Source organism: Natrix helvetica (assembly GCF_964273705.1).
Source record: "Natrix helvetica genome assembly, chromosome: 2".
In the NCBI taxonomy this organism is placed as follows: Eukaryota; Metazoa; Chordata; class Lepidosauria; order Squamata; family Natricidae; genus Natrix; species Natrix helvetica.
The window spans coordinates 3,292,738-3,310,650 of NC_138552.1; the positions used below are offsets into that span (position 1 = coordinate 3,292,738).

The 17,913-nt window shown below is 45.2% G+C and overlaps 1 protein-coding gene across 3 annotated transcripts in view; it reads right to left on the reverse strand.

Moving 5' to 3' along the window:
* Positions 1-17,913, reverse strand: part of CELF4 (CUGBP Elav-like family member 4) — a gene marked incomplete at its 5' end in the record, with an annotated part of 811,277 nt that overhangs the window by 46,325 nt on the left and 747,039 nt on the right. For all 3 annotated transcript variants that reach the window (XM_081940919.1, XM_081940921.1, XM_081940920.1), the window contains one exon: positions 10,716-10,859. In XM_081940919.1, the coding sequence (XP_081797045.1) occupies positions 10,716-10,859 (144 nt within the window). The remainder of the gene's footprint in view (positions 1-10,715; positions 10,860-17,913) is intronic.

Consider the following 17,913-nt stretch of genomic DNA (forward strand, 5'->3'; position numbering starts at 1 on the left):
GTTAGGTTTTTCTTTCTTAATATTTTAATTCATCACACAATTGTTGTTGATGTTTCACATCGATTTGGGTTGTACAGCTGACAATAACATTGGATTGAGGGAGCATTTCTAAAACAGGGATTCACAAGAATTTAACCCAGGGGTGAAATCCTCCCAGTTAGGCCCAGTTTGGTCAAACTGGTAAGGACAATTGTCCTTGGTTCTGAAAACCGGTAGTTTAAAAGAAAAGCTGGGAAGTGTGATCGTCAGAAGCTTTCCCCCCTGCTTTTCAAAGCATTTTTTTCCCTGCCAGTTTGGGCAAAAAGGTAGAAAAAAAAACTTTAAGAAGTGGGGAAAAAAGCTTCCAACAATCGCGCAGATCAACTGTGATCTGCGTGATCTCTCCCCCCCCCCCCAGTTTTTAAAGCATTTTTTTCCTGCCTAGTTGCCCAAACCAGCAGGAAAAAAATGTTTTAAAAAGTGGAAAAAAGTTGGCCACGCCCACCCAGTCACATGCCCCCCAAGCCATGCCCACAGAGCTGATGGGGAAAAAAAAAGATTTCACCACTGATTTAACTCTAAATCTAGCTGGTACGATTTTGAAAGTGGCTATTAGAATATTCATGACTGGGAGAGACATGATAACAAGGTCAGCCAATGAATAGGCATAGCAACAAGGTCAGCCAATGGAAGCTGAAACAGCTAGGCGCCAGGGCGTGGTTTAGCCTGCAAGCTTCTGAGTCTGTGCTGAGAATCGAAACTGAAACTACTCTGTCTGCTCTGAACTCTGAGATGAAACTGTTCTCTCCTGCTTGCGTCCTGCTTGTAACTTCTACCACGTCGAAAGACTCTACTGTTGGTATTGTACATTTATTCATCCGTTATTATGTCTATAAAGAAGTTGAATCAGTTATCTGTCTGTGCTTCCTGGATTTGATTTTTCTGCAACGAACTCTGGCAGCTCTCCGTTCTCATAATCCCATTGCAGTTCTTCTTAAAAATAAATGAGGTTTTCCATGGCAAAATTGTGATACGCACAGGGGGAAGAAAAATGCAACATTTGTTTTCATTGATCCGTCACATAATTTCCCCCCGACTGGAGTTCATTTATAAGAAAGAGTAAGTACAGAATAATTGCCGAGAAAAATCACCTTGTGGCCCTGGATGGGATAAAAATAGATGACTTTTTTTAAAAAATGATTTTTTAAAAAAAAAAGTAAATGGGATGTTTTATTTTATTTAGAAAGAAATCCAATTAAACCAAGAGGATGTTCTTAAAATGAGATCTAAGCAGAATAGAAACGAGCCAGGTGGAATTTCTACAGAGAATCCTCGACAACTCATTTAGTCACCGTTCCAAGTTACAATGGCTAAAAAAAAGGTGACTTATGACCGTTTTTCACCCTTACGACCGTTGCAGCGTCCCCGTAGTCACGTGATCCAAATTCTGATGCTTGGCAACTGACTCGTATTTATGACGGTTGCAGTGTCCTGGGGTTACGTGATCCCCTTTGCGACCTTTTGACGAGCAAAATCAATGGGGAAGCCGGATTCGCTTAACAACTTTGTAACTAATTTAACAACCGTGGGGGTTCACTTAACGACCGTGACCAGAAAGATCATAAAAATGTTCTCTATTATTTTAACATGGAGATTAAGCACAAGAGCTTGGGTGTTTTCTTACCCAACTACGTAACGTCATCAGTGCTAGAAGTGAGTGGTGGTTGTGGAGAAGAGGAGGAGGAGGAGGAGGAGGAGGAGGAGGAGGAGGAGGAGGAGGAGGAGGACTGTGGGGTCCTTGGTGCTCTCTGAGCTTGGTCTTTACTTTACTATTTCATTATGCAATGACTTAACATCATCAATACTATCCCATATATTCTTTTTCTTTGAAGACATTTTGCTTCTCACCCCAGAAGCTTCTTCAGCTCTGGCTCTTCCAAAATCTTGAGAACTTGGTGTTAGATGCTTGGTTGGTTGGTGAACTAAATATAGCAGTGATGGTGAACGCAGAGCCCTCTCTGTGGGCACGGGCAACATCGCCAACTGGTCTTCGTGGGCACTGGAGTGCCAGAAAATGGCCTTAAAAGCAGTCCCCCCCCCAAAAGCCCACTCAAAAAACAGGCTGTTTTCAGGCCGGTTTTGGGCAGCTTGGGGGCAGTTGTTTGAGCTGTTTTTGGCCCTGAAAATGGCACAAAATGGCCTGAAAAATGATCCAAAACAACACAATTTGTTGAACTCTTTTCAGGCTGTTTTGGACTCTTTTCCAGGTCAAAGCACTCCGAAAATGACCCCCAAAATGGCCTGAAAAATGGCCAAAAATCAGGCAGGTGTGCACCGGTCAGCTGGTCTCTGGATTTTGGTCTTTTGGCACGCACACATTCACACACGTTCTGGTTTGGGCACGGCAACATCACTGGTATGTAGCTTTATCCGGGTCATCCCCTTCCTTCCTTCCTTCCTTCCTTCCTTCCTTCCTTTCTTCCTTCCTTCCTCTTCTTCCTTTCCACCCCTTCCTTCTCTGCCTGGTTCCCATCTTTTTCCTCGCTCCCTCTCTTCCTCTCTCCCTCCCCCTTTCTCTTTCCATCCCTCCCTCCCTCCTTCTCTGCCTCCCTCCATCTCTTTCCTTCCTCCCTCCCTATTTTAATTCCTACCATCTCACCTTCCTCCCTCCCTTCCTCTCTCCATCCCTCCCTCCTCTTCTTCCTTTCTTTCCCTCCCTTTCTTCCTCCTTCTCTGCCTCTCTCCCATCTCTTTCCTCCCTCTCTCCCTCTCTCACACACACATTTCCCAGCTTTGTAGCTAAGTCTTCACCCAGTTGGTCCCTTGGATCTTGCTTGACCATTTTGGACTGATGTGTTTGACGATCTCTTTGTTTTGTTGTCTTGGTTATTTGTGTCAGGCCTGCAGTCATATTACTTTTAGGATCTTTGGCCTGCCACACACACACTCTCTCTTTCTTTACTATGCTGTTTCATTAGTGGGGTAATTCGGAGGGGGAATAGTAAGGAGTAGAATGTGTTGTTGTCAAAATAAAACATTCCTTTTTAGAAAGCCAAGGTCATCCTTTGTCTCCGCACCTCTGCACCTGAACGGAATTAGGTGGGTGGAAATGCCAGCGTGGCAGTGGGAGATTGGACCATGGGATGGACTTGTGGGTGTGGGAACCATGAAAGATCATGAACTTTCAACTGGGTGGAAAACCCAGGAAGCTTTCAGATTCAGGTTTCCACAGATTGTGCCAACATGTCTCTCTTATTAAATTGGAACTTTGAGGAAAGCTCTGCCTTGGATTCTGATTTAATTCTGGATGATATTTGGAATGCGGACAAACTGTGGCCTTCTTCAGAATCTTCTCCACCACCAATGTTCACAGGCTTCTTCCTGTCCTGCTTCATCTAAACCTCCTATGGTTCTTAGGATGCATTAAAATGTCTTGTTTTCTTCGTTCTGAAAGGTGAAGCCACTTACACCAGAGGGGTGTCTGTGTGTCTGCGTACAAATGCACATACATTAGACAACCTGTGACCCCCTTTCAGAAAGATCTCCTCGCCAGATTCCTCAAGACTGGTAGTCCTCGATTTACAACCACAACGAAACCCAAAATTTCTGTCGCTAACTGAGACACTGGTTAGGTTTTGCCCCGTTTTAGGTCTTCTCTGGCCACAATTCCTAAGTGAATTGCTGCCGTTATTAAGTTACCGTATATATTTGAGTATAAGCCGAATTTTTCAGCCCACTTTTTGGGCTGAAAAATCCACTTCGGCTTATACTCCAGTGAACAAAAAAAAGGAGGGAAGCTTCTGCAAAGGCGAGTGACAACAAGTCTCCCAGGCTTTAATTTGCCGAGCTGTGCGCACGCGCCTGTTTTCCATGGCGTGGAGCAGCGGCGAGATTCTGGGCAGCGAGCGATGATTCCGGGGGCCATCAGTGGGGGGGCAGGGTCCCCCCTCGCGTTCCTCATCTTCCCGGATGGCCCCTGGAATCATCGCTCGCCGCGCAGAATCTCGCCGCTGCTCCACGCCGTGGAAAACAGGCGCGTGCACACAGCTCGGCAAATTAAAGCCTGGGAGACTTGTTGTCACTCGCCTTTGCAGAAGCTTCCCTCCGAAGCGTTCTGAGGGAGGGCTGTAAACTTCCCTCCGAAGTCTTGGGAAGTTCTGAGGAGCCCCCCAAGGCAAAACGCCGCTGCCAGGTAGTTAAAAGTACCTCTCTGATTCATCTCTGTCAGTCTCTCTCTGATTCCCTCTCTCACTCCCTCTCTCTGTTCCTCTCTCTGTCTATCTGTCTCACTCACACACACACTGTGGTCACCTTGTTGAGTGTTCCAATCACATTTGAAACACTCAACAACTGGCCTGCAATGCACACACACACACACTGTGATCACCTTGTTGAGTGTTCCAATCACATTTGAAACACTCAACAACTGGCCTGCATTGCAGGCCAGTTGTTGAGTGTTTCAAATGTGATTGGAACACTCAACAAGGTGACCACAGTGTGTGTGTGTGTGTGTGTGTGTGTGTGTGTGTGTGTGTGTGTGTGAATGAGACAGACAGACAGAGAGAGGAACAGAGAGAGGGAGTGAGGGAGGGAATCAGAGAGAGACTGACACACACACACACAATTAAAGCAATTTTATTGTTATCTACCTGTATTTTTATTTTTGAAATTTACCGTGAGCTGCTGCATTTCCCAGCCTCGGCTTATACTCAAGTCAATAACTTTTTCCAGTTTTTTGGGGTAAAATTAGGGGTCTCGGCTTATACTCGAGTCGGCTTATACTCAAGTATATACGGTAGTTCCATCGTTGTTAAGTGAGTCCAGCTTCCCCATGGACTTTGCTTGTCAGAAGGTCACAAACGGGGAGCAGGTTGACCCCGAGACTCTGCAACCGTCATAAGTACATGACAGTTGCCAAGCATCCGAATTTTGATCAGGTGATCCTGGGGATGGCTGCAACGGTCATTAAGTGCAAAAAATGGTCCTATGTCCCTTTTTAGAGTGCTGTCGTAACTTCGAGCGGTCAGTAAACGAACTGTTGTAAGTTGAGGACCGCCTGCATCTTCAACAATGGCCGAGTGTCTAATGTAGGGGGAAAAAATCTTTAAAATTCAGGGAGGAATTCAGAGCTGCACCAGCCTCGGAAGGAGCTTGTGTTGAGCCGAATGGCTCGGTCCACCTTCCGGACTGGACCAGGGGAACCATTTGGTGACATTTTGTCTGCAAAACGCAATAATGTTATGTGCCACAAGATATTTTATACCATTTGCCGGATTTCAATTCCATGGAAGTTATGAGTCTCCAAGGTGGACAGTTTCTGTGAGTTAAGGGGTTTGATTCTATTCTGGTTCAAAAGCATCTGGTCCGATGAGACCCGGTTTTGCCCAGTTAAAGGATCCACACAGGAAACCTTTAGTAGTCTATGCCTTGGTGTCTATGCATACACACACAGAGAGATACACAGATGTACACTTTGTCTCTTTCTTTGCTCTCTCTTGTCTTTCTGTCTCTCTCTCTCTGTCTATCCATCCATCCATCTCATCTCTCTCTCATCTATCTGTCTGTCTGTCTGTCTGTCTCTATCTATCTATCTATCTATCTATCTATCTATCTATCTATCTATCATCTATCCTCTCTCTCTCTCATATCTCTTTCGTCTGTCTGTGTCTGTCTCCATCCACCCATCATCTATCTGTTGTGCCTAATCTCTCTCTCTCTCTCTCTCTCTCTCTCTCTCGTCTGTCTGTATTTATCTATCATCTATCTATTATCATCTAATATCTATCTATCTATCTATCTATCTATCTATCTATCTATCTATCTATCTATCTATCCATCCATCCATCCATCCATCTGTCTATCTATCATCTATCTATCATCTATCCTCTCTCATATCTCTCTCTCTGTCTCTGTCTCTCTCTCTCTCTCATATCTCTCTCGTCTGTCTGTGTCTGTCTCCATCCATCCATCCATCCATCCATCCATCCATCCACCCATCCATCCATCCATCATCTATCTGTTGTCTGTTTGTCTAATCTCTCTCTCTCTCTCGTCTGTCTGTATTTATCTATCATCTATCTATTATCATCTAATATCTATCGCTATCTATCTATCTATCTATCTATCTATCTATCTATCATCATCTATCATCATCATCTATCTATCCTCTATCTATCTATCCTCTCTCTCTCTCTCTCTCTCTCTCTCATCTCTCTCTCGTCTTTCTGTGTCTGTCTCCATCCATCTATCATGTATCTGTATGTCTGTCTGCCTGTCTGTCTAATCTCTCTCCCCCTCTCTCGTCTGTCTGTATCTCTATCATCTATCTATCTATTTATCTATCCATTCATCCCTCCCTCCCTCCCATCGGCCACCCCATAAAGCCAGCTCCCTGCCTCTCCTTCTAAGTGTGCTCTGTCCTGGCTGAGATTGTCAGGGAGAAGCCTGGCCAGGCCCCAGTGTGGAGTGTCGAAAGCCCCAACTTCTGCTCTTTGTTGCAGACCTGCTAGCTAAGACTAAAAGTTTTGTTAAGTCGGGGGATTCCTTGACAATGAAATTTATCTCCCCAATAAGCAATCAACATTATAATAAAGGGAAAATGCTTTGTGTGCACCTTTGAGAGTGCATCAGATATTAATCTAAACATCAAATTAATTATAGTTTGCAAAATGAATAGTGGTGCGCCAGGCCCTAATACTTCTCTGGCTCTCCCTCCCCTCCCCTGCCCTTCCCCACTGCTGCTCCGGCCTGACTCCCCCCCTCCCCTAATTGTTGGCTGGGGTGGAGAAAAGGAGCGTGAAGGGTCCTGTTTTTCTATTTCTGTCTCTCCCTTCAGTAGGAATCTCCCCCGTCCTGTTAGTAACAAAATAAGATGGAGCAAAGGGAGATGGAGAAGGGAGAAACCCTGCAACCGACTGGGACTCTATCACAGCCATTAGGAATGAATAATTTAATTGCTGTAATGAAAAGTGTTATGGATAATTCCTTTCTTCCTCCCTCCCTCCCTTTCCTTCCTTCCATTTTCCTCACTCCCTCCTTCCCTCTCCTTCCTCCCTTCCTTCAAAAACAATACAAGCGAGAATGACTTTTGATTTTCTTCAGGCTTCCACATTGACTAATCTTTCTTTCTTTTTTCTTTTCTTCCTTCCTTCCTTCTTCCCTCCCTCCCTCTCCTTCATTCCTTCCTTCCTCCCACCCTTCCTTCCCTCTTCCCTCTCTCCCTTCAAAACCAATAGGAGCAGGAATGACTTCAGATTTCCTTCTGGCTTCCCCATTGACCTTCCTCCCTCCCTCCCTCCCTCCCTCCATCTCCTTCCTCCCTTCCTTCAAAAACAATACAACCGAGAATGACTTTTGATTTTCTTCTGGCTTCCCCATTGACCTTTCTTTCTTTCTTTCTTTCTTTCTTTCTTTCTTTCTTTCTTTCTTTCTTTCTTTCTTTCTCTCCTTCCTTCTTCCCTCCCCCTCTCCTTCCTTCATTCCTCCTTCACATTCCCTCCCTCTTCCCTATCCTCCCTCCCTCCTTTCCTTCAAAACCAATAGGAGCAGGAATGACTTCTGATTTCCTTCTGGCTTCCCCATTAACCTTCCTTCATTCCTTCCTTCCTTCTTTTCTCTCCCTCTCCCTCTCCCCCCCCTCTCTCTCTCTCCTTCCTTCCTTCCTTCCCCTCCCTCCCAACATTTTGAGGTCACATTACTAGGATTAACAAATAACAATTTTCCCCATTGGATTGAACTGTCGGTCTGATGCAACTGGGTCTAGACATTTCGGCTAGTAAGGAAAACTTCCCCCAGGGAGAGTCTTGATCCCTCAGGGTGATGACCGACACATGATTCTCCATAGGTGTTTCTCTCCTAAGGAACCACATCGGTCAGAAACATTAGCAATGCGTGGGAGTTCCTACTTTCTGGGTTTTCTTTGAAGACTTCACTTCTCATCCAAGAAGCTTCTTCAGCTCAGATGTGTCTTGTTATGATGTTATCCAATATAATGTACTTTTCTCTTTACATGCTGGGATTTTTCTCTTGGTTGCAAATTGGCCATCCTGTTACTTATGATAATGAAAACACTAAAACACTCTGGAAAGACTTTCACAGTGGAATGAACTTCAGTTCTGAGGTTTACTCCAGCCCCAAATCCTACAGGTAACCTTCAATTTACAACAGTTCAAAATGTGGCATGACCATTTTTCACACTTATGACCGTCGCAGCATCCCCAGGGTCACCTGATCAAAATTCAGATGCTTTGAACTGACTCACGTTTATGACGGTCGCAGATCCCTTTGCTGACTTTCTGACAAGCCAAGTCAAGGGGGAAGCCAGATTCACTCAACGACTGTGTGGCTAACTTCACCACCTGCAGCGATTCGCTTAATAACAGTGGCGAGAAAGGCCATAAAATGAGGCAAGACACATTAAAAAACTAAACCTCGCTTAGCGACATAAATTTTGTGCTTGATTGTGGTCATAAGTCGAGGATTACCAGTAGTTTTCTCACCCGCAGTCCCCTCCCACAAGTCCTCATATCACCATTATTCTTTATGTCCTGTCTGGCCACATAAACCCACAGATCCCACATGTGCCAAGCTTTCTGTTCCCATCACACCAGAATCTTCTCTTAGATATGGTCCATGGTTGGGATTGGCTGCATTTCCATGTTGACATTCCATGCTTGCTTCCATAGTCCTCTTTGAACCTGGCCAAGGTCTCCATTTTTCATGTGGATGGACCTGGGTGGACACCTACATTGGCACCGCTCTACAAGCACCCCTGGGTGCTGTTCACCCAAACGTCAAATTTGGGACTCATGACCATTGGTGGGATTCCAATCATTTAACAACCGGTTTTCTGCCCTAATGACCAGCTAGGTAGGCGGGGCTCGGTGGTCATGTGACTGGATGGGCGTGGACAACTCAATGTCACTCAGGTAGATGGGCGCTTCGTCTTAGCTGTTACAATGTAACAAGGGTTAACCGGAGAGGCTGTTTCTGTAAGCAGGGCAATTAAGATCAGGCTAGAAACACCACCACAATGTCTCCTTCCTGCCTTCCTTACAGAATTAGCCCTGTAAAGTGGGGAAAAAAACAAAACAAAAGGAGATTTCTTCCAACAACCGGTTCTCCAAACTGCTTAGAAAGTTAACAACGGGTCTCCCAGATAGGTGCGAACCGGCTGAATCCCAACACTGCTCATAATCTATTTTGACTTCTGCTCTGCCCCCCATTTTTGGCCTTTGTACCCCCGCTTCAGCTCGTACAATCTGCTGTTTCTTCTCACCCTAAACCACAGTGGTGGATCAACCCATTTTTCAGAGTTGCAACCTATCAGGATTTGGACATAAAAGGGAGAAATGCCCCAAATCTGGCTTTGAGTTGGATCTGGAGAAGATTGAAAAAGCAACAAAGTTCCTCCTGAACCTCAATTTTTGAGGTCCCGCCTGGCTGTTGGAGGAAGACAAAGGTTGAGCAGGTGAGAGAAGTTTTGGAACCAATGCAGGTGAGCAGGTAGCAGGCAGCTCATGAGGGGAGTGAAGTGATGGCAGGAGATGAAGGCAAGGTGTTCAAAGTGATACCCACCAACCTGTCCAACAACATGGCACCCAAAACAATTAGCAGCAGCACAAGAGGAAAAAGGAGCCGGGATGGGGACCAAGAATTCAAACATCGATGTTCCCACATGCATCCTGAAACCCAACCCTTCATGGTCCCAAAGATGTTTTTTCCAAAAGGTAACTGGACTTCCTTGGTTTTTGCTCGAAGACATTTCTGAGCTGAAGAAGCTTCTTGGATGAGAAGCAAAACGTCTTCAAGCGAAACCAAGAAAGTCCACTTGCCTTTTGACAAAGCACCTTTGGGACAACCATGACCTGGATGACTGAGGATCTCCAACACTACTGTCTTTGGCCAAAGGAGATTGAATCCTGCTGAGGACCAGCTTCACCGTTGAGTTCACCTTCATCTCTCCTCCCTCCCTTCCCTTCTTCCCATCCCTCCTTCTCTGCTTTGGCATTCCACATGTCTCTCTCCATCCACCACCCTGACCAATCTCTCTCCTCCATGGCTCCTTTCCCTGTCCCTTTCTCCCAGTGCAGAATGGGACAACTGACCATGGCCAACTCAATGCGACCAACTCACCAAGGCCAATTCACTGCGGGACAAGAAGTCAACAAATACGGAAGCTTACATTAATTTCGAACGGAAGCCTGGCAAATAATAATCAAAGGAGGTCAATTCAGAAATAGAAGGGTTACGATAATTTTGCCCAAAATGTAGTCACGATAATAAAAGTAATGGAATGAATCGATTAATACAATGTTGAATTGATGAGTTGGCTGTGGTGAGCTGGCCACAGAGAATTGCCCTAGAAGCCCCCCACCAATCCCCAGTGTATGGGGCTTCCCCATTTTCTGCAGCCAGGGTTTGGGGTATGCAGCCCCACACATTTCCTTGTGTAGCAGGAGACACAGCAGGACTTGAGTCAGGGACAGTAAGAAGGAAGGAGGTGGAGAAGGTAGAGGAAAGGCCCTGGAGGGAAGGAAGGACAGAGCTGATCAACAAAGGTCAAGCGAGAGGGGAGGGGAAAAGAGTCAGCAGGATATAAATTTTGCAAAAACCGGAAAAATAAATAAATAATCAAAATAGCAGTAAATCATAATCATAATCATAATAATGGTCAGAGTAGTTCAGAGAAAGTTCCTTTCCTGGATGAAACTAATTGTTTTGTTATCTTTACCCACCAAAGCATTTACTTTGGTTTGTCGCCCGATCCACAAACACTTTCGAGGAGATGACATTACCGAATGGCAGGAACATCTGCATCAGCTCTGCGTCCCCAAACTCCTGGGGCAGATGGTAGATAAACAGGTTGCAGCCCTCTGGTCCTAGGGGGAAGGTGGAGGAGGGCAGAGAAAGAGGGAGAGAGGGAGGGAGAGAGAGAGAGAGAGAGAGAGAGAGAGAGAGAGAGAGAGAGAGAAGGGAGAGAGAGAGGTAAGATGCCAAAAAGTGAGGAGGTCCCAGTTGGGACAAAAATCCAAACAAGCCTTGGGGGAGGACGTAGCCTTAAGTCCTATACCTGTGCTCAAATTGTTTTTGCTTTTGGAAAGTGAGGGGAGCCGACTGTCAGCTCATAAAGTTGCCATGGTGAGGAAACCAACTTCATTGTCTTTATTTTGTACAACAACAATAAAGACTATACTATACTGAAAGGGGGGAGCGCATTCCACGTATACCTTCAGCTAGAATCGGATCTCAGATGACTGCAGCAGATTTGTGAGGAGTGCACCTCATTGGAGAATGTGATTTATGATACAGACTGAGGGGAGGGAAGGAACAGAAGTAAAGTTCAGCCATAATTCAAATGAGACTTAGATCTGACTGCAAAGCGGTATTGCCGAAATGGTGCTCCTCATAAATGACTGGTTTTTTTTAAAACTTGGCTTGAGGCTCATGAATCAATTAGGGCATCTTTCGGAAACCTGACATGTGGGTCCTACTACCACAACTCACTCATCGTCTTCTAGAACAGGGTTCCCCAACCTTTTGGACCTCAGGGACCACTTAATTCATAATTTTAAATAAATATGATCTAAGATGATCTGCCTAATGACTGGCTGGGTGGGCGTGGCTAGGTAGTCATGTGACCGGGTGGGCGTGGCCAAGTCAATGTCCCTCACATTGAGGAGTGCCTTGTCAGCCTCTACTCTCCCCTCCCCTCCCAGCCGCTCCTCCCCTCCCTATCCGAACTCCTTAGGGCCCCAACAGGGAGCAGTTGCTGGAGCTAAGCAGCCACCAGGAGAAAGAGTTGGCAAAACAGCTCAGTTCAAATTGGATCTGATCGAGAAAGAGGCACTGCAGAAGCACCTCACTGAGGACTAGGACCATAGGCTTTCCAAGCAGAGGGAAGACCTGCAGGAGTGCAAGGCCATATACTGGGGCCTGGAGGCTCAGCGGGCTGAGATTGTCAGCCAGTTCCAGGCCATGATGCAGTCTCACTGGAACGAGGCCCTCCGGCTCTTCTCCACCAGCGGTGCTTCCCTCCAGCCTTCGCCCAAAGCCCCCCACCAGGAGGCTGAAGCAGACCCGAAGTAGGGATTTCTGCCCCCCTCTGACCCACACAAAAAGACCCCAAAGGGGGAGACTCTCTGCAGCAACAGAAGCGTTCATTGCACTTATCCGTCCCAGGGGCCGTATTTTGAGGACCCCTGATTTAGTGCAATATTTAAAAAATGCAAATAATTTTTCTGCAGACCACCAAAATGTTATCCACCACCAGTTGGTGACTGCTGTTCTAGAACCCTAAGTCTCTGAGAAATGAAGATATGAATCATCTTGAGGCATAAAACAAAGTTAAGCTTTCTTCTTGGTCAGTTGTTAAGATGGTCTGTAGGAGATCAGCTCAGTTCTGGCACCTAACAGAAGCCAGTGGTTTTAAAAACATGTAGGAAAGGCTTCCCAATATGCATAAAATTATACGTCTCACTTTTTAACCCAAGAGGAGAAAACTTGTTAGAAACCCAAGAATTATTGGGTTTCTTCACTCTGTAGAGGGGCACAAGGAGAGCTATGCTGGGCTCCACTGACATTATCCCTGAGGGTTGATCAAATGCTCTTAGAAACCTTAGGGAGTATATTTCCCTCCTGTGAAGAAACAGAAAAACCAGCGGAAGCAGAAGGAGGAGGAGGAGGAGGTGGAGGAGGAGGAGGAGGAGAAGGAGGAGGAAGAAGAAGAGGAAGGAGGAGGAGGAGGAGAAGAAGAAGAGGAAAAAGAAGCAACAGAAGCAAAAGCAGATGAAAAGGAGGAGGAGGAGAAAGAGAAAAAGGAGAAGAAAAAGAGGAGGAAGAAGAAGAGGAAGGAGGAGGAAGAAGAAGAAGAGGAAGAAGGGGAGAGGAAAGAGAAGGAGAGGAAGAGGAAGAAGAAGAGAAGGAGGAGGAAGAAGAAGAGGAAGAAAAAGCAGCAGAAGCAAAAGTGGATTAAAAGAAGGGGGAGGAAGAAGAGGAGGAAGAAGAGAGGAAAGAGAAGGAGAAGAAGAGGAAGAAGAAGAGAAGGAGAAGAAGAGGAAGAAGAAGAGAAGGAGGAGGAGGAAGAAGAGGAAGAAAAAGCAGCAGAAGCAAAAGTGGATTAAGAGGAGGGGGAGGAGGAGGAAGAAGAAGAGGAAGAAGAGGAGGAAGAGAAAGAGAAGAAAAAGAAGAGGAAGAAGAGGAGGAGGAGAAAGAAGAAAAAGAAGAAGAGGAAAAAGAAAAAGGAGGACGACGATGACAACAGCAATGGCAACAACAACAATGATGGCTATGGGTTCCTTGGTGCTCTCTGAACTTTGCAGTTTCCTGCAAATGTTTCGTAACCAAACTAAGTACCATCATGGGCTAGAAGGGAGAGGAGGAGGAGGAGGAGGAGGAGGAAAGAAGAAGAAGAAGAAGGAAAAAGAAAGAAGAATAATGAGAAAGAGGGAGAAGGAGGAAAGAAGAAGAAGAAGAAGAAGAAGAAGAAGAAGAAGAAGAAGAAGAAGAAGAAGAAGAAGAAGAAGAAGAAGAAGAAGAAGAAAGAGGAGACACCTTATTTCTTCTTTAAAGCTCCCCTTTGTGTATTTCCTGGTGAAGAGTTTGATTGAGAATAGAAAAAAAAAAACCACCCTCTCTAAATATCCAGGTAAATCCCCATAATCGCCCAACAAATGGGCAATTTAGTAAAAAAAAATATGGGATGAATCTTCTCTCTTTTTCAGGAATGTCACCTCATCTCCAAGGACTTCTCTGAAAGTTGTCATGCTGCAATAGTATAGCAGAGTTTCAGGAATTTCTACTTCCTGCTACTTGGGATCTGAGAGGGAAGAGACAGAGCTCCCTGCAGGATAGCCTGATAAACGTGGAGGTGGACAATGAAGTATCAGTAACGTTATCTGGCGCCTTGGAAAGGCCACACTTGGAAAATCTTGCATCCAGTTTTGGTCACCACGATGTAGAAAAGATGTGGAGACTCTAGAAAGAGTGCAGAGAAGAGCAACAAAGAGGATTAGGGGACTGGAGACTAAAACATATGAAGAACGGTTGCAGGAACTGGGTATGTCTGGTTTGATGAAAAGGACAACTTTGGGTGACATGATAGCAATGTTCTAATATTTGAAGGGCTGCCACAAAAAGAGGGGTCAACCTACTCTCCAAAGTACCTGAGAGCAAGATAAGAAGCGATGTATGGAAGCTTCTCAAAGAGAGAAGCAACCTAGAACCAAGAAGGAATTTCCTGACAGTGAGAACAATTAATCAATGGAACAGCTTGCCACCAGGAGTTGTGGATGCTCCATCAGTGGAGGTTTCCAAGAAGAGACTGGACAACCATTTGTCTGGAATGATATAAGGTCCCCATCTTGTGCATAGGGTTGGACTAGGAGATCTCCAAGGTCCCAGTTCTGTTAGTCTGTATTTTGATGCAGAGAATTAAGAGATGGGTCTTTGATGATATGGACATGACTGCCATCTTTTGGTTCTCTCTCTCTCTCTCTTTCTCTCTCTCTTTCCCCCTCTCTCTGTCTCTCTCCTCTCTCCCTCCCTCTCCCCCCTCTCTCTCTGTCTCTCCTCTCTCTCTCATCTCTCCCTCCCTCTCCTCTCTGCTCTTTGTCTCCCTCCCTCCCGCTCTCCCTCTCTCTCCTCTCTCCCCCTCTCTCTGTCTCTTTCTCTACTCCCTCCCTCCCCCTCTTTGTCTCTCTCTCTTCTCTCTCCTCTCTTTCCCCTCCCTCCCTTTCTCTCTCTTTCTGTCTCTCTCTCCTCTCTCATTTCCTCTCTCATTTCCTCTCTCTCCTCTGTCTCTCTCTCTGTCTGTCTCTCTCTCTGTCCTCTCCCTGTCTCTCTCCTCCCTCTCTTTTTCTCCCTCCCTCTCCCCCTCTCCTTCCCCCCTCTCTCCTCTCTCTGTCTCTCTCTCCTCTCTATGCCTCTCTCCCCCTCTCTTTCTCTCCTCCCTCTCCCTCTCTCTCTCTCCTCTCTCTGTCTTTTTCTTTCTCACACACACCCCTCCAGTGGGGAGCAGAAGAAGGAACAAAAACGTCCGCTGATCTAGATGAGTCTGTTTTTTAAATGCTCTCGCTTTTCATGGGGGCATAATTATAATGTCATAACACAGCAAATTACAACTTCGCCTTTCCTGTTAGAGCGAGGAAATCACAAAGGGGCTCCCCCCCCACTTTTTATGGGCCGTTACTCATCCCTGGGCTGGCAGGTCAGTTCCGCCAAGTCAGGATTCTGACAGATGCCCATTTAAAGTTCATTAAAATTCCCGGGTCTCGGGCGTGATTGAAAGTCCTGTTCTCTCACTGCATTTCCGTTTCGGATTAATAGAAAAGGGAACATGGATGAAGTCTTGCCAAGCAGAAATTTTTCCACAGTGTTTACAATGCTGGGAGCATGTGGGGAATCTTCTGAAGGATACAAGGCTGTGGTTGATTAAATTCTAAGGTGGTCGTTGTTAGTGGTGAAGTCATGTCCGACCCATCGTGACCCCATAGACGACGTTCCTCCAGGCCTTCCTGTCCTCTATCATCCTCTGGAGTCTATTGAAGCTCACGCCGACTGTTTCAATGACTCCATCCAGCCACATCCTTCTCTGCCGTCCCCTTCTTCTCTTGCCCTCCATTTTTCCCAGCATTTGGCTCTTCTCCAGTGAGTCCTTCCTTCTCATGAGGTGGTCAAAGTCTTTGAGTTTCCTCTTCAGGATCTGACCTTCTAAAGAGCAGTCAGAGTTGATCTCCTCTAGAACTGACCGGTTGGATGGCCTTGCAGTCCAAGGGACTCAATGCAGGAGTCTTCTCCAGCACCAGAGTCCAAAGGACTCCATTCTTTGGCGCTCAGCCTTCCTTATGGTCCAACTTTCACAGCCATCCATTGCAAGTGGGAAAACAAGAGGCTTGACTAGATGCACTTTTGTTGGCAGGGTGATGTATCTGCTTTTTGGGATGCTGTCTAGATTTGCCATAGCTTTCCTCCCCAGGGGCAAGCCTCTTTTAAGTTCTTGGCTGGTGGTCAGGCACTCCCTGCATCCAACTGATGTTCTCTCCTCTCGAACGGTCTACTTAATTAACACAACAGAATACAATAACAGAGCAACAGAGTTGGAAGGGACCTTGAGGGTCGTCTAGTCCACAAATGGCTGTCTGATCTCTTCTTTTTAAAAAAACCTCCAGTGATGGAGCACTCATGACTTCTGGAGGCAAGTTGTTCCACTGATTAATTGTTCTCACTACCAGGAAACCTCTCTTGAAAGATAAGTCCATAATTGGGTCACTGAAAGGAACAAGTAGACCATGGTCCGATCCATTCAATACTGAATACTGTATCAGCTATTCCAACAGCTATTATGGCTCAAATGAGGTCGCCAACATGCCCCAGGGAACATTGCCTACCTCCACAAAAACAAGGACCTCCTGTAATTCTGTTAAATGTATTCTGTTAAATTTCTAGTCTACATCTTTCTGGGTTAAGACTAAATTGTTTTTGGTCTTTGGATTTGAACAGGTGTTGGAAGAAGTTGCCAAGTTTTGAACGGAAATCAAACATACAAGAGGCAACATATAGTATTCTGGGATTATAGCATCATCCATGACCATGGAGGAGGAAGGTCAGTGACGAATAAGCAAATTATGTGGATGGACAATGAACCAAAGCATCAGACGTAGCATCAAGTTGAGAGTGTTATTTAAAAGGAAAAAAAAACAGACATAATCAGTAGTCCACAAAGTACTAGGGAAAACTTCTGGAGCCTTCAACCAGCAAGTTGTCCTCTTCTGGTGTACACCTTTGCTGGATGTGACTAAACCAATGTCAGCTGGAGAAAACGTCGATAGAATTAACAAAATATATGTGTGTCGATGGGATTATAATAATGGGAGCATTATTCAGCACCAACTTATTTATTAAGCTGGGAACCTGGCTTTTGTATTTCTCATGCCATGCCATCTTAGTTCATTCTTCTGAATTATTCCCTTTCTCTCTGCATCCATCTTCCACTTATAAAGAAAGAATATCAGCGTGTTGGCAAAAGGAACAGTTGAAAAACAGTTCATTTCTCTAATAAATCCTGTAAGTTCTGAGGTTTTTTTTTTTTTTTTAAAAGTCCTAGAGAAGAAATGTACTAAGAAATTCTCTTTATACCAGTCTTTCTCATAGAGTTCCTATCCTTTGATAAACTTCATAGGAATACTGTTATGGGGTTGTGGTTTTTTTTTGGAGATTAACACCCAGAGAGATCCTTGGTGCAAGAATTCACTGTGTTTCGGTTTCCTCTTCTTCTCGGTGAATCCAAAATATTGTTCAGTGCTCGACCCGTCCAGATAAATCAATACTTTTCATACGAGGCTGTAAAACTCATCAGCTGAACTATTTCAGTATATGTGGTTTTCTCCATACGTGTCCATTTACTCAGATATTGATTGCAATGGACAATAATAATAATAATAATAATAATAATAATAATAATAATAATAATAATAGAGGATTGGGGGGGGGGGGAATCCATCCACAGATGCTCCAGTGAGAAGAACGTGGGAGCTCAAATGACAATAGGTGTCTCTTAAGAAGACCATATGAACTTATTAACAAAAGCGGATTATATTCAGAATAACAGAATAACAGAGTTGGAAGGGACCTATTCCTCACCATACAAAACTGATCAATGATATCTTAGGTCTTCTGCGAGGCCAACCCATTTGGTGAGTTCATCCTCAGGTTGAATATACAAAATGAAATTCAATGCAGAGAAAAGTGAAGTCTTACACTTAGGCAAGAAAAACCAAAAGTACACATATAGATTGGGTGAAACCAGGCTTAATAGCAGTGACTGTGACAGGATCTTGGAGTCCTAGGGAACAACCAGCTAAAAAGGAGGTAGATGGGTGTGGCGGCAGCTAAAAAAGCCAACACAATCCTAAATTGCATTAACAGAGGGATGCAATC